This window comes from Rhinopithecus roxellana, chromosome 6 (assembly GCF_007565055.1).
Source record: "Rhinopithecus roxellana isolate Shanxi Qingling chromosome 6, ASM756505v1, whole genome shotgun sequence".
In the NCBI taxonomy this organism is placed as follows: domain Eukaryota; kingdom Metazoa; phylum Chordata; class Mammalia; order Primates; family Cercopithecidae; genus Rhinopithecus; species Rhinopithecus roxellana.
The window spans coordinates 42,301,558-42,318,070 of record NC_044554.1 but is presented as its reverse complement, the minus strand read 5'-3'; the positions used below and the strand labels follow the sequence as shown (position 1 = coordinate 42,318,070).

Genomic DNA, 16,513 nt, shown 5'->3' with positions numbered 1-16,513 from the left:
GGATGTTGAACCTACTGGACTGATCTGATTTCTTTTGATCTTTCCTCTCCTAATTTTCATTTCCTTTTTTTCTACTTTTTAAAACATTCTCAACGCTGTCTTCCAAATCTTTATTAAATTATTTATTTCTTTTTAATTTCTGTTTTGTAAGAGATAGGGTCTTGCTATGTTGCCCAAGCTGGACTCTAACTCCTAGGTTCAAGTGATCCTACTGTCATAGCCTCCTGAGTAGCTAGGACTACAGGTCTAACTTTTAACTTTTATTTTTTATTCTATGATTTTTTAATTTATTTTTTATTTTTTTATTTTGGGTGGAGTCGCACTCTGTTGCCCAGGCTGGAGTGCAGTAGCACAATCTGGGCTCACTGTAATCTCTATGTCCAGGTTCAAGCAATTCTCCTGCCTCAGTCTCCCAAGTAGCTGGGATTACAAGCATGAACCACTATGCCCAGCTAATTTTTTCCTGTGTTTTTAGTAGAGACGGGGTTTCATCATGTTGGCCAGGCTGGTCTCGAACTCCTGACCTCAAATGATCCACCCACCTCAGCCTCCCAAAGTGCTGGGATTACAGGCATGAGCCACCGCACCTGGCCTTATGATTATTATCTTAATATATCTATTTGCTCTTGGTTTATAAACAAAACCAAACATTCTATATCTCCTAAGTCATTTAGTATAGTTTTAAAGTTTGTTGTTTCTGTTTACTGTTTTCTGCTGCTGTTGTTAACATCTTTTATAACAAAGACTCTACTGAGATGTCTAGTGATCCTGACTTTCCTTTCTTATTTTAGAGCAGGACTGCTTTATGTAAAAGGATGAAGCCTTATAACAGGCATGCCACACTAATAGTTAATGAGCAGAACCCAGCCATTTTTGGGGTACCCCCAGCTGTCAGACCTATCAGCCTTTTCCTTAGGCTGAATAATTTTCTCTAAGTAGGGATTCTTCAAACTCTTGCTTACAGGAGTAATAGAGACTAGAGGGGTAATGGAGCTGGAAAGTCATCCCATTTCATATGCAGCCTTGTTATTCTCTGTCCAAGGCCACCTCTGTGAACCACAGTTCATCTTCTCCAGGGAGTAAACCTCCCATATTCTGCCAGATGAGAAAGGGCAGTCTCTGGCTGTGCAGAGTTGAAGAAAGGATCTGGAGACATAACTGCTAACTGCATCCCTTCTTTTCAAACCCCCCTCTAGCCGTCAGAAATGTCTGTCATCTCCAATTCCTGAGTCTCTGGGGGCTTCTGGCTAGACTGCATTCTTCAGCTCTCACCACCCCCACCCACCTCATGCGGGAGGTTGGGTCTCAGCTTCACCCAGCTTGCTCTGTCAGTTGCCATTACCATCCTCTTTCCATCTTCCAAAATTTTGTACATGTCTCTCTTCCCCGTGATCATTGCCTAACCTGTTGTGGGTTTTTTTTCTTCTAAGTTGCCATTCTCTCTATTCCTTTGCTATCATTTTAATAGGGTTTCAGGAAGATTCACACATAAATGGTGTATGTTCAGGCCATCATGTTATATTACACAGCAATATCGGGCTATGGGTTCCTCCCTGAGTACGCCAATTTATACCCAACCAAGTGTGCTCCTTCTGTTCTCCTGCCTGGTCCGCCCTTATCCCTCTCCCAATTTCAATTTTCCTTTTTTTTTTCTTTTTGAGACAGAGTCTCACTCTGTCACCCAGGCTGGAGTGCAGTGGCATGATCTCAGCTCACTGCAACCTCCACCTACCAGTTTCAAGCCATTCTCCTGCCTCAGCCTCCCAAGCAGCTGGGACCACAGGCATGCACCACCATGCCCCGCTTCTTTTTTGTATATTTTAGTAGAGACAGGGTTTCATCACATTGGCCAGGCTAGTCTTGAACTCCTGATCGCAGGCCTCCCAAAGGGCTGGGATTACAGGCGTGAGCCACCGTGCCCAGCCCCCTCATCTTCAATTTACTATCCCTTAATGGTCCTTCAGGCATTACCTCAAACAAGAAACTTTCTCAGATCCTCCCTGCACGTGCTGTGTGAATCTCTAGCCGGCATGTACCTTGTGCTGAACTGATCTGCTTGTATATCTGTCTTCCTCCCTAGACAAGAAGTAAGTAGGCAAGGACTATCCAATGGTCTATCTCCAGCGTGGAGAAAACTATCTGGCGCATAATAAGTGCTCAATAATACTTGTTCAACCAGTTCATTTCCAGTAACCTCGTTTTGGAGGCATTTTCATTCTTAGAGAATTACAAAAAAATAAGGCCATGTTTATTTGCCAATGTCCTAATAAGAAAGGCTAATGAGAGAGCATCAGGAAATAAAAACAGACAGATGTTCTGGAAAGCCAAAGTCCAGGGACACAAAATAGCTTCCAGCAGGGGTGATGCATATTTTCCTAGTGATTCTAAATGAGTATATGCTTATTCAGTAGAGAGAAAGATTTAACAGATTTCTCAGCTAATGCTGCAGATTTAAATCCATTTAAGATAATTTTCCTTATCTCGAATCTATTTTTCTCAGTAACCAAGACATTTAACTGATTTGTACAAAATTCATTTGAGAAAGAAATAATTTACTTCAGGCAAGGACACACTCTAAATAGAGACACTACAAATCTAATAGAAAATGGAGAATCTGTTTGAGAATCGGAGGTGGAGTTCTGCCTGGAACATAGGGGCTTTCTCTTCAGCATCTTGACACTATGTCCAACCTCTTTTGTCTGTTTTACAAGCAGAAAATAAGTAATTCTTAAATCCGAGACCACAAAACAAAGACCTCTCGTAATCCAACCAAGATGCACACAAATAGTTTTTAGACAGTGTCTCATTCTCTTCCTCAGGCTGGAATGCAGTGGTGCCATGATGCAGCCTCGACCTCCCAGGCTCACGTGACCCTCAGCCTCAGGAGTAGCTAGGACTATAGGCATGTACCACCACCATGCCTGGCTAATCTTTTTATTTTTTGTAGAGACAATGCTTTGCCATGTTGCCCAGGCTGATGTGCTCAAGTGATCTGCCCAAAGTGTTTGGCTTCCCAAAGTGCTAGGATTATTATAGATGTGAGCCACTGTACTCGGACCCAATTTTTTTTTTTTTTTTTTTTTTGAGATGGAGTTTCACTCTGTCGCCCAGGCTGGAGTGCAATGGCGTAATCTTGGGTCACTGCAACCTCTGCCTCCCTGGTTCAAGCGATTTTCCTGCCTCAGCCACCCGAGTAGCTGGAATTACAGGCGCCCGCCACCGCACCCGGCCAATTTTTGTATTTTTAGTAGAGACAGGGTTTCACTATCTTGGCCTGGCTGGTCTCGAACTCCTGACCTCGTGATCCACCCTCCTCAGCCTCCCAAAGTGCTGGGATTATAGCCTCAAGATTTTTAAAAGACAAGAATCTCATGCAAAAAAGTTTAAGTTTAAACAATAGCCTATCAGTTTGGCATTTTTTACATGCTAATACCCAGTATTGGAAGGGTCTAGTAAAATTCTAGTAAGAGTAGAATTACTATAGATTTTCTGGAAGAAAATATTACAATACGTATCAAGAATCTCCAAAAATATCCCTCTACTATACACCTTTAGAAGTGTGGATTCAGAAAATAAATATCAAATTAATACAAATAAAGATATGAGTGAAAAAATATTCAATAGAATGTTATATATAATAAAGAAAAATTGAAAATAACCTAAATTTCCAACAATGGAAACAGATCATCACTAATAACATCAGAAAATACTCGATTTAATGTTAGATGAAAAAGGGAAAAAGTGAGATAACATACACTCATAATCTGTATAGAAAATTGACTCAAAGACAGTATACAAAAACTTCAACAGATGCTGTCCCTAAGTGATGAGATCACGGTGATTTGTTTTAGAAAAATGAAAATCGAAACCATAATGAGATACCATTTCAACCAGTTATAATGGTTACTATTAAAAAGTAAAAAAAAATGACAGATGCTGGAGAGGTTGCAGAGAAAAGGTAACGGTTACACACTGCTGGTGAGAATGTAAATTACTTCAGCCATTGTAGAAAGCAATTTGCTGAAGTCTCAGAGAACTCAAAAGTGGAACCATTTGACCCAGCAATCCCATTATTGGGTATATACCCAAAGGAATATAAACTGTTCTACCATAAAGACACGTGTACAGGTATGTTCGTTACAGCACTATTCGCTGTAGCAAAGGAATGGAATCAACCTCAATGCCCATCAATAGTAGGCTGGATAAAGAAAATGTGGCACATATACACTATGGAATACTATGCAGCCATAAACGAGAATGGCATCATGTCCTTTGCAGCAACACGGATGGAGTTGGAGGCCATTATCCTAAGCAAACTTACTAAGGAACAGAAAACCAAATACCACCAGTTCTCACTTATAAGTGGGAGCTAAACACTGAGTACACATGGACACAAAGAGGGGGACAACAGACACAGGGCCTACTTGAAGGTGGAGGGAGGGAGAAGGGTGAGAATCAAGAAACTATCTATCCGGTACTATGCTGATTACCTGGAAGATGAAATAATCTGTATGCTGAACCCCTGTGACATGCAATTAACCTATATAACAAACCTACACATGTTCCCCTGAACATAAAATAAACATCAAAAGAATATTAATGGCTGGGCATGGTGGCTCACACCTGTAATCCCAGCACTTTGGGAGGCCGAGGTGGGCAGATCACCTGAGGTCAGGAGTTCGAGATCAGCCTGATCAACGTGGTAAAATCCCGTCTCTACTAAAAATACAAAATTAGCCAGGCATGGTGCCACATGCCTGCAATCCCAGCTACTTGGGAGGCTGAGGCTGAGGCTGAGGCAGGAGAATCGCTTAAACCCAGGAGGCGGAGGTTGCGGTGAGCCGAGATTGCGCCATTGCACTCCAGCCTGGGCAACAAGAGTGACAAAAAAAAAAAAGGAGGAGGAGGAGGAGGAGAAGGAGGAGGAGGAGGAGGAGAAGGAGGAGAAGGAGGAGGAGAAGGAGGAGGAGGAGGAGGAGAAGGAGAGGAAAAGGAAGAGGAAGAGGAGGAAGAAGAAGAAGAGGAAGAGGAAGAAGAAGAAGGAGGAGGAGGAGGAGGAGAAATAAAATATAAAGCTTTTTGTACTGAGGCTCTTTCTGTGTTTCTGGAACACTTTGATAACAACTGAACATGTTTGCTTAGGTAATCTCTCATAAGCAACAGGAGTACTAAGTTTATTTACTGCAGAGGAAACTAAAATAAAAACTCCCCCAAGAGTTACAAATAACAGTGGAAAATATCACAGACTTAGGGGTCCACACCCATGCTGAGGACCCATCAAGCTCCCTGAATGACTGAACCAGAACTTACTTGGTGGGACGATAATCCGGAATGGAACGGTCCAGTGAAATTTTCTCACTGAGGTAGGAATTGTAGCCATACTTCTCATGGGGTCCCTTAGCCTTTTCTTCTTCAGCCGGGGAAAGAGTGGCCGGAAGGCCCCCTTTACCCCGCCCACCATAACCTTCAATGAGCCCAAGGGATTTGGATAAGCCTAGAAAAAGTGGGAGAAAAAAGAATTATTAGAAAACCACCATACCAGGATGTATTACTCAATCTCTGCTGCAGTTTCAACAGAAATTTTAACATTACCTGTCACAGAAAAAAATGATGTCCTCAATTTATCCCACTCAGGTATAGGCCCTGAAAACATTTGTATTAGAGGAAGGTCAAGGCCACAGAGTGTTCTGGGGTTAAAGTTTGGTTACCAATTAGAATCCTCTACCTCAGTCTCTACCAAAAAATACAAAAATTAGCTGGGCGTCGTGGTGCACACCTATAGTCCCATCTACTCAAGAGGCTGAGGCAGGAGAATCTCTTGAACCTGGGAGATGGAGCTTGCAGTGAGCCGAGATTGCACCACTGCACTTCAGCCTGGGCAACCGAGCAAGACTCTGTCTCAAAAAGAAAACCAAATAAATAAAAAAGAATCCTCTCTCTCCTTTTGGGAACTGGGATGAGATGGGGGTCTGTAAGAGGGAGAGACCCTCCACACTGGGAGAAATGAGGACGAAAGAGGACACAGGAAATGAGACAGAACGAGGGCCATAATTCATGCCTGTTTCCCTTTTGCTAGGAGGAACTACAGCAAGAAGAAATAGCACAGAATAAAAACAGCAAGTCCACAGATAACTGCCAAACTGCAGATGCTTTTGCTTCATTTGAACAGAAAGCGACATACAGATTGATTTTTATCCTGAGTTTAAAGGGTCCAACATTCTGACACAGCTCTTCCCCTAATGGTTTTACTTAAATTTTATCTAAATGGCAACAGGAAATACAAAATGTTTGAGAATAAATCACAGAGGAGAGGAAAAAACCCACACGGGTGATACCCATGCCAAGTAGACTTGGAAGCCTCTGTAACAAGCCTCACTGAGCAATCTGCAAGCTCCCAGAATAGTGGCAGCTCTAAACCTATTATTCCATTATAGGATAAACAGCTTGATGGGCAATTTTTAAATCCTGGAGTTATGGGGGGTTTTACTACTTAACCAGAAAACTTTTGTTGTTAAGGGTTCTCATTGCCTTCCGCCATTTCAAATGTTCCAGCCACTCAGCACGCACACACACACACTCACACACACACTTTATCCATTTAAATGATGGAGATCCAATATCCAGCACTTCATTGCTGCCACTGACAGAAAGAAGAAGGACCAGCCTCCTTGGCTTTGACAGCCTGGGCAGCCAGAAGCACCCAGAAGGATCCAAATCTCCCACGAAGACATCCCCTAGGCAAGTCAAGAGCCAAGAAACCTGCTCCAGTCTTGAGATAGTTCTCCGTCACCTAGTGGCAAAGCTTGTATTCGCTCTCCTGCTTCTCTGAAAACAGAAATTTATTTTCTGTAATATCAAGATCAAAAGCAAAGATTGTGGGAGCACCTCAATCAATGTCAGACGAGCATCGTTTTTCTGCTTGAGAATCATTTCCACCGTCCAATATGTTCTTCAGGAATCCTGACGTCTTTTCTTGCTGTCCTCATCTCCATAGAGACCCTATGGGCGGAGAATTAGAGAACTCCAGCACTTTCTACCTGCTCCCTCATGTTGAATCTGCTGATGTGTAACAAATATTCCAATGACATCCCCTGAACTGCGCTCAAAACTCCACAAGGACTCTTCCCATGTTGAGTACAAACACCTGCGCTTGGTTTTAAAATCACTTGTGATGCAACATTACTAGTGGGAATGTACAGGTGTCCCGCCACTTTGGAAGACAGTTGGGCTGTTCTTCAAAATGCTTAATATAGGCTGGGTGTGGTGGCTCAGGCCTGTAATCCCAGCACTTTGGGAGGCTGAAGTGATCACCTGAGGAGTTCAAGACCAGCTTGGCCAACACAGTGAAACCCAGTCTCTACTAAAAATACAAAAATTAGCCGAGTGTGGTGGTGTGCACCTGTAGTCCCAGCTACTTAGGAAGCTGAGGCAGGAGAATCACTGGAACCCAGGAGGCGGAGCTGCAATGAGCAAAGATCCCGCAGCTGCACCCCAGTCTGGGTGACAGAGCAAGACTCTGTCTCAAAAACAAAAACAAAAAATGCTAAATATAGTTACCATATGTCCCAGCAATTCCACTCCTAGGAAATTTCTACCCAGAAAAATGGAAACATTCATCCCCCAAAAAACTTGTGCACAAATGCTCACAGTTGCATTATTCTTATTAGCTAAATGTCCATCAGCTGACGAATGGAGAAACAAAATACAGTATCTCCAGACCAATGGGATATTGGGCAATATAAAAGAATGAAGTAGTGATACAAGCTATGACAAGAGTTGACTTCGAAAATGTTATGACAAGTAAATGAAGCTAGTCACGAAAGACCATGTAGTCATTCTATTTATGTGAAATACACAGAACAGGTGAATCTGTAGAACCTGAAAGTAGATCCGTGGTTGCTTTCAGTAGGGAAAGGGGAACTTGGGGAGAAAATGGACAGTGACTGTTAATATGTATAGGGCCTTTTCCTGGAGTAATGGGAATGTTACAGCATTAGATCATGGTGATTAGTGCACAAATTTGTGAAGATACTAAAAACCACTAAACTGTATGCTTTTAAATAGATGAATGATATGAGCTGTATAAAATATCTCAATACAGCTGAGCGCTATGGCTCACGCCTGTAATTCCAGCAATTTGGGAGGCCGACATGGGTGGATCACTTCAGATCAGGAGTTCGAGACCAGCCTGGCCAACATGTGAAACCCTGTATCTACTAAAACTACAAAAACTAGCCAGGTGTGGTGGCGCACACCTGTAATCCCAGCTACTCGGTAGGCTGAGGCAGAAGACTCACGAACCCAGGAGGTGGAGGTGGCAGTGAGCCAAGTTTGCGCCACTGCACTCTAGCCTGGGCAACAAAGCAAGACTTCATCTCAAAAAACAAAAAATCCCCCCAAAACTGAAAATAGATGTTAAGAGAAGAACACTTATGATAGACAATTCTAGTCACAGAAGATGAAAGGCTATCCAACATGAAAATTTTCCAGCAAAATACCTAAAAACGCTCAATAAAACAATTTTAAAATATTTAAAATATATAGCTGATCTTGCAAGAAAGGGAAACTCCTCGAGGTAAGTGAAAATAGGAGTTGAGTCTACGTCTGCTCTCAGGGAGGGAGAGGATGGGTTGCTCATTAACTAAAAGCTGCAGTTTCAGAGCTCAAGTGTGCACAGGATATGGGATTTTGGGTTCTCTTGAGAAATAGCATTGAAACTGAAATATCTGCAAAAATTTAGGTCCCTGAAAGATTGGATTGTGTGTGTGTGTGTGTGTGTGTGTGTGTGTGTGTGCGCAAATCCAAGGAACCGCATAATGAGACAAACAAGAAGATAGTCTCTGGATGTGTTCAGAGTGGGGGTAAAAAAAAATCCCAGCCCAGGACTTGAGACCACACATGTGTTTGTCTAAATTTACACGGTCTCCAGAGGTCAGAGAATTGCCATTTAAAATTACAAGCTCTTAAAGACAGTACTCAAGACAAATAGAAACACAGTCATAAAATCTAATTTTTCCTATTTTATATGGAGGAAGGAGCCCATCTGGGCAAAAGTGTCTGGGCCCACAAGAGTCATTCTACAGCCCTGGATCCCTTGACTTTAGCTTTTTATCTATAAGTGACAAACAAAGAAGGAAAGTAACAAGACCTGAAGTGTGGCCAATACTGAGGACTGAGCCCAGGCACTAACAGTAATGACAGCAACCATTTATTGAGTACCCGCTGTGTGGTGGGCACTCTGCTCAATGTCTCACATTTATTTTACCATTGTTTCATCTAATCTCTTGACAGGCTCAGGGGGAAGGTATTATTACCTCTGTTTCACAAATGAGGACACTGGGTCTGAGAATGTAGGAACGTAGGAACTGTTTTTTTTTGAGGGATGGTCTCACTCTGTCGCCCACGCTGGAGTGCAGTGATATAATCACAGCGCATTCACTGCAGCTTTGAATTCCTGGGCTTAAGCAATCCTCCTGCCTCAGCGTCCCAAGCACCTGAAATTACAGGTGCGTGACACTAACCTAGCTAATTTTTTAAAACAGTTGTGTATAGATGGGGTCTTGCTATGTGCCCCAGGCTGGTCTGGGACTCCTGGCCTCGACTGATTCTCCCACCTTGGCCTCCCAAAATGCTGGGATTACAGGCGTGAGCCACCACACACCACAAAGTCAAATGTAGGAACTTTTTAAAGGTTCTGTGGCAGCTAAAGGAAGATAAAGCCTGGACTCTGAGGCACATTATGAGACCCTGTTGCAGGATTCTTGCAGCAGCGTGTGCGAGAGACGGCAGGAAGCTTATTTTAAGGCAGCGGTCATAGTGATCAAACGGAATGGAGAGATTTGAGGGTTGTTTAAGAGATACCATCCCAGGGCAGGAGACATACAAGTGCTAAGGGTGAGAGAGATGGAGGAACTGAGCAAAACTGAGGTTTCCAGGTAAGTGATAACACTGCCTGAAAAGGCAGGGCATATAGAAGAGAGTGTGAGAAGGTAATGAGCTCCATTCTTCACATGTGGTACACGAGGCATCCATGGGACATCCAGATGGCATCAGAGTCCAGTGGAAAGTTGAAGCACATGAGAATGGAGGTTCAGACAGCAGAGGAGGCCTGAGATACAAACCTCACTGCCATCAGCACTAGCAGGCTAGAGACGTGGCAGAGGGTGCAGAGAGGACAGCCCAGGAGCAAGAAGCAGAAGGATAGACAGTGTTCAGCAAGTGCTGACTGACTACCCTATCCCTTGTCTATTTCCACCAAACAGGAGGAATTGCATCCTGCAAAACTTCTTTCTTTCCTGCTCTCTATGCCTGGCCTCTCACTTATGTTATATTTGAACCCAAAGACTTCAAGAGACTGAGACTTAAGGAAGAGAGAAATGTCTTAATAAGAAGCAAGCAGGCCAGGTGCAGAGGCTCACGCCTGTAATCCCAGTGCTTGGGAGGCCAAGACAGGGGAATTGCTTGAGCCCAGGAGTTGGAGACCAGCCTAGGCATCATAATGAGACCCGACACCATCTCTACAAAAAATAAACAAATTAGCCTGTGCCTATAGTCCCAGCTCCTTGAGAGGCTGAGGAGGTAGGATTGCTTGAGCTCAGGAGTTCAAGCCTGCAGTAAGCTACGATTACACCACTGCACTCCAGCCTGGATGATAGAGTGAGACCCTGTCTTTGAAAATAAATAAATAAAATAAAAAGTAAGAAGACCTTATCTCTGAAAAAAAAATAACTAAGCGTTCAAGCTTCCTGGTTGACTTTAGAAATCCATTTGTCCAGCCGGGCACGGTGGCTCATGCCTGTAATCCCAGCACTTTGGGAGGCCAAGGCAGGCATATCACTTGAAGTCAGGAGTTCAAGACCAGCCTGGTCAACATGGTGAAACCCTGTCTCTCCTAAAAATACAAAAGTTAACTGAGATTTGGGTGAGGACACAGCCAAACCATATCAGGTAGGATACTGTATCTGTGAGGAAACAGATACAGCATCAAGACTTTCCTTTCTGGCAGGAGACAGCACACTCAGAAGGGGTAATTAAAGAGACATTACCAAAATATTTACAGAGATTGTGAAGGGTTAAGGGAAACCAATAAGGAATAACAAGGTTTGGTGAATGACTCTAAGGCTAGCAACAGAGGGGGAAGCAATTACCACCCTAAGGTCTGCAGAGAGTTACTTGCAGTTACACACCCACTTACCTGCTACAGGTGCAAGTAGCTACTTGCAAGGCTGACGCAGGAGAATCATTTGAACCTGGGAAGTGGAGGTTGCAGTGAGCTGAGATCACACCACTGCACTCCAGCCTGGGCAGCAAAGCGAGACTCCACCTAAAAAATGTTATACATACATACATATATACATATACATATATGTGTGTGTATATGTATGTATAAAATTTTTAATGTGTATATATGTATATGTATGTATGTATAAAATACATATATATATAAAATTTGTCTCTGCAGACCTTAGGGTGGTAATTGCTTCCCCCTCTGTTGCTAGCCTTAGGGTCATTCACCAACCCTTGTTATTCCTTATTGGTTTCCCTTAACCCTTCACAATCTCTGTAAATATTTTGGTAATGTCTCCTTAATTGCCCCTTCTGAGTGTGCTGTCTCCTGCCAGAAAGGAAAGCCTTGATGCTGTATCTGTATCCTCACAGATACAGCATCCTACCTGATATGGTTTGGCTGTGTCCTCACCCAAATCTCATTTTTAATTGTAGCTCCCATAATTCCCACATGTTGTGGGAGGGACCCAGTGGGAGATAATTGAATCATGGGGGGCAGTTTTCCCCATACTGTTCTCATGGTAGTCAATAAGCCTCATGAGAGCTGATGGTTTTATATGGGGTTTCCCTTTCACTTGGCTCTCATTCTCTCTTGTCTGCCGCCATGTAAGACGTGCCTTTTCCCTTCTACCATGATTGTGAGGCTTCCCCAGCCATGTGAAAGTGTAAGTCCACTAAACCTCTTTTTCTTTATAAATTACCCAGTTTTGGGTATGTCTTTATCAGCAGCGTGAAAAGGGACTAACACACTACCAATCACAACTGGAAGACTTCTCCTGTGGTCCTAAGTTTAGGTGCTCTCCTTAATGGCATAGATGGGGTCACTTCCAGTGCCTGACACACAGAGAGTTCTTAAAAACTGTTAGGTAGATGGATGAATAGAGATTAGATCTGGAGAACCAACTTGGGGCCATTTATTACAAACTGAGTATTTCATTTTTGAGAAAGCAAATTAAATATCCATATGGAAAGCATATAATAGGAGAAGAGGTGTTGAATATATTAAATATTGTAGTATATTTATATTTACAAGGAAGACAATCTTTACTGATGAATGTCACAGAGAATTAAGCCTGAAAAGAGCCATTTGGTGTGGCAATGAAAGGCATTGGTGACCTCTAAGACAGTGTCAGTGAAGTAAGTGTTTCTAGGGTAATAAGGAAATGAGTCACCAGATACAGCTGTCACTCAGTGAGGATGCCCAGGCTGGAGCAGGTAGACATCTCATATTAATACTGTTGTTTTTTAATTCAGCAAAAACCAACTAGAATATACAATGGAAATAAATCTATTTCTTAAAGTAACAAATATTACAGTATACCTAAGAATAACTTTAACCAGTAAGAAGAATACTTGAAAATGTTACTAAATGCAATAAAATAAGACATACATAAGTGGCAGAGAAGAACACGTCTTTGAGATGGAAGTTGGAATGTTGGGAGATTGTTAGGAGATCCTCTCTCTTGCGCGCGCGCGCTTTCTTTCTTTCTTTCGAGTTGGGGTCTCACTCTGTCACCCAGGCTGAAGTGTAGTGGAGTGATCTTACCTTACTGCACCCTTAAGCTACTGGGCTCAAGGGATCTTCCTTTTTCAGCCTCCCGAGAAGCTCGGAGTACAGTCATGCACCATTATGCGTGGCTAATTTTCTTAACTTTTGTAGAGATGAGTTCTCCCTATGCTGCTCAAGCAGGTTCCGAACTCCTGGACTCAAGTGATCCCCCCGCCTCAGCTTCCCAAAGTGCTGAGATCACAGGCATGAGCCACTGTGACCATCCACTGCCTTTTTAATGCACAGGTTTAACATAATTTCAAAGGGGATTTTTTTTTTTTCTGGAACACAACAAAACATTCTAAAATTAACCTAGAAGAACACAGAGGTTAGAACATTTAGAATTTTTTAAAACACAAAAGACAGAAAAGGAGTTGCCTTCTCTGACATTAAGCTAGAAAATAAAGCAATAATCATCAAAGTGGCATGAAGACTGTGAGGAAATTTTAAATATACGTTGGGAAGTGAGGCTGTAAAACACATGTTTTCTCAGATAGTCATCCAGTTTTCCAAACATAAATAAAAATAACCTCCACTTTTGAAATTTTAGAAATTCCCTTCTAGTGCAGGCAAGCCAATAACTGATTTTTGCATGACATCTTGTGTGAATGACGGAGGAGCTCCATCTCACACGGAGACCAGAAATCCTCTGAGAGCCACACGGTTGATCACCGCTTAGCAAGAGCACATCACTCTGCTCACGTCTGTGGTTAACTTCAGCCCAAGCTACAAAGGCTCGATGGCGGGAGCAAAACGAAAGAGCCAAGGTTGTAAATCGACTCTGAGCTGCCTTCCCACCTTCCTTCACACAAATGAGGACATGAGTTTCTCCAGGGTTACAGTGGAAACTTATGGGTTTACAGATAACCGGCATTATTCTTTTAGAAATAGAGATGGTACACACGATGGAGGCACAAACTCCAGGATAGATGGTGACCGCAGCAAAAGGCAATCTGGTACCTTGTCAACGCATAAAGCTCCTCATGATCACAGCAGCCCCAGCTCAGCATGCAGAAAATCTCTCTCTCTCTCTCTCTGCAAGCCAAGGAGCCAGCGTGTCATGCGGCCTGTCTTCCACTGGGCAGGCATTTGTTTGGAAGTTTCTGCAGAGACGCCAGAAACCCTCCTGCAGGTCCACGTCTCAGGGAGATCCTACCTTATGCTAGATCATCTGGAAGTCAATAAAACTTACAGACAATCCAGAAATTGCAGCCATAAGCTTAATAGTGAGCAATACTCCAGGTTTACTCCTGGCCAACTTCAATGTACTCCTGGGGGGCTGAGGAGCCACCACTCGGAATCCAGTGTGGTAATAAAGGTAAATATCTGAAAAATACAGTTTATCCTTCCAGCTATTAACACACACTGAAAAACTCCAATAATTAAGAATGTGAATTAATGGAATAGGAAAGGACAGGCAAGATCAATGGAACACCAGAGCTTGTCAGGAAATATTGCCAAAAGAAAAGATAGCCCCATTTTGGATACAATTATTAGTGATAATTAGTTCAATTGACAAATGCCTATTAGACACAAAGCACTATAATAAGCACTTTAATTATTACATGTATACAAAATTTATGCTAAATGTGTGTGCTATATATATTTTTAAATTCACATGTATATGTGTGTATGTATACACACATGCATATATATTTTTAAATTCATATATACATTAATATATATAATATTTTTTAAACTGTTACTCAAATGATTCTTGGTGCTACTTTTTTCTTTCTTTTTTTTTTTTTTTTTTTTGAGACAAGGTCTCACTCTGTCACCCAGGCTCACTGCAATCTCCGCCTCCCAGGTTCAAACGATTCTCCTCCCAAGTAGCTGGGATTACAGGCATGTGCCACCACACCCAGCTAATTTTGTGTGTGTGTGTGTTTTTAGTAGAGACCAAGTTAAGCCATGTTGCTCAGGCTAGTGTTGAACTCCTGAGCTCAGGTGATCTGCCCACCTCAACCTCCCAAAGTGTTAGGATTACAGGTGCTGGGCCTCTTGGTGTTAACTCTGAATATCTCCTGACCCTATTCTCACCTCTCCATCTCTTCTGCCACCATCCAGATGCAAGCTCAAGCCATTGCTTGCTTGAGTTATTGCAGGCAGCTCCTAACACCATCTTCGGAGTGAGCTTTCCAACATGCAAATTTGAACACTGCTTGCTTGAAATTCATTAGTGCCTTCCTGCTGCCTATGGAAAATAATCCCAAAGTTTTCAAGTAATATGCAAAGCTGCTCATTAGTGGAGTCCTTGCCCAGCCTCATCCTCTGCTGCTTCCTTTGTTTAAGGTCCCCAAACCTTCTTCTGATGGTTTTAAAAAGCCGCTGCCCTTCAGGACCACTGCCAGTCTTCCCTGCTACGCAACAGAGCCCCGCAAATCCTTTCTGGACACTATCCAACCCAGAAAGTCAGAGGCTGGTGAAAATCTCAGCCACAGCATTTCTGATATCGTAGTCTATGTGCCTTCGACTGCTCACTCGCATGGGCACTGGTCTTTTGTGAACAGGAAGGCATCTTTGTGTCTTGCACATAGCAAACACCTCGTAAATGTCATACATACAATTGGAGGGCTGAAGGACCAAAGTGAGTCAACGAATGAATGAGTGCATTATAAACTGCAGTGGCCAAATTTAGCATCATGTTCTACTGTGGATACGGAAATCTCCCAGTGACATGTCAGAAATGGGTAAGCACCATCTCACTAACTCACGTCAAATCATCAATTCCCTAGTTCATATTATCAGATCTTGATATTTGTTGACAACTGAATTATGATGATGATTCTGACATTTTCTCTCCTGCATTTTCAGTGCTTCCATGGCATGATGTCCAAAGGTTATTAATACCTTGAATGAAATTGTAAGAGTTCAACTGTATTAGCTGCTTGGTGGAAGAGAATGGAATAAAATGTTCTTTAAGTATAAGGACAATTAGTACACCTGTGGTCCAACTTAGAATCTTGGGTTGGAAGCAAGGAGAGGTCAGCTAGCCCCATACCCCATTTGGTGCAGAAATTCCAGAGAGATGGCGCCCCAGTTTACACTGTATTTTCCCAGGGACAAAGAGTCCACCACCTTGTGGTACACTGTACTTCTGGTTTATAGTTCAAATAAATAAAATTTCAAAAATGGGTACCTTTGTTTCTTCTACCCAATGATCTTATTTTTTTCTTCTACATCAATCATGCAGATTACACTTTCATGTAATTTTCAAATATTACAAGATACTATCAAGACATATCATTATCATGTACTTTTCAAATATTGCAAGACATTATCAAGACATATCATTAACTGTCCTTTTATCTTCTTTTTTTTTCCAGGCTAAACACACCTACTCCTTCAGCCTTCTTAATATGACCATGTTTTCATACTTTCCACAGTATCTCAGCCAGCTAGGGGTGCTATATCAAAATGCCATAGATGGAGAGGCTTCAACAACAGACCTTTATGTCTCATAGTTCTAGAGGCTGGGAAGTCCAAGATCAAGGTGAACGCGGATTTGGTTCTTGGTGAGGGCTCTCTTCCTGGCTTGCAGATGGCCTCATTCTTGCTATATCCTCATATGACAGAGAGAGGGAGAGCTTATGTCTTTTCCTCTCCTATAAGGACTCCGATCCCATTAAGAGTTTCACCTTCATTACCTCAAATAAACCTGATTACCTCCCAAAG

The 16,513-nt window shown here is 42.5% G+C and overlaps 1 protein-coding gene across 1 annotated transcript in view; it reads right to left on the bottom strand.

Annotated features, from left to right (window-relative positions):
- Positions 1-16,513, bottom strand: part of GALNT17 (polypeptide N-acetylgalactosaminyltransferase 17) — a 612,717-nt gene that overhangs the window by 396,560 nt on the left and 199,644 nt on the right. The window contains exon 2 of the mRNA XM_010376806.2: positions 5,311-5,494. Within this exon, the coding sequence (XP_010375108.1) occupies positions 5,311-5,494 (184 nt within the window). The remainder of the gene's footprint in view (positions 1-5,310; positions 5,495-16,513) is intronic.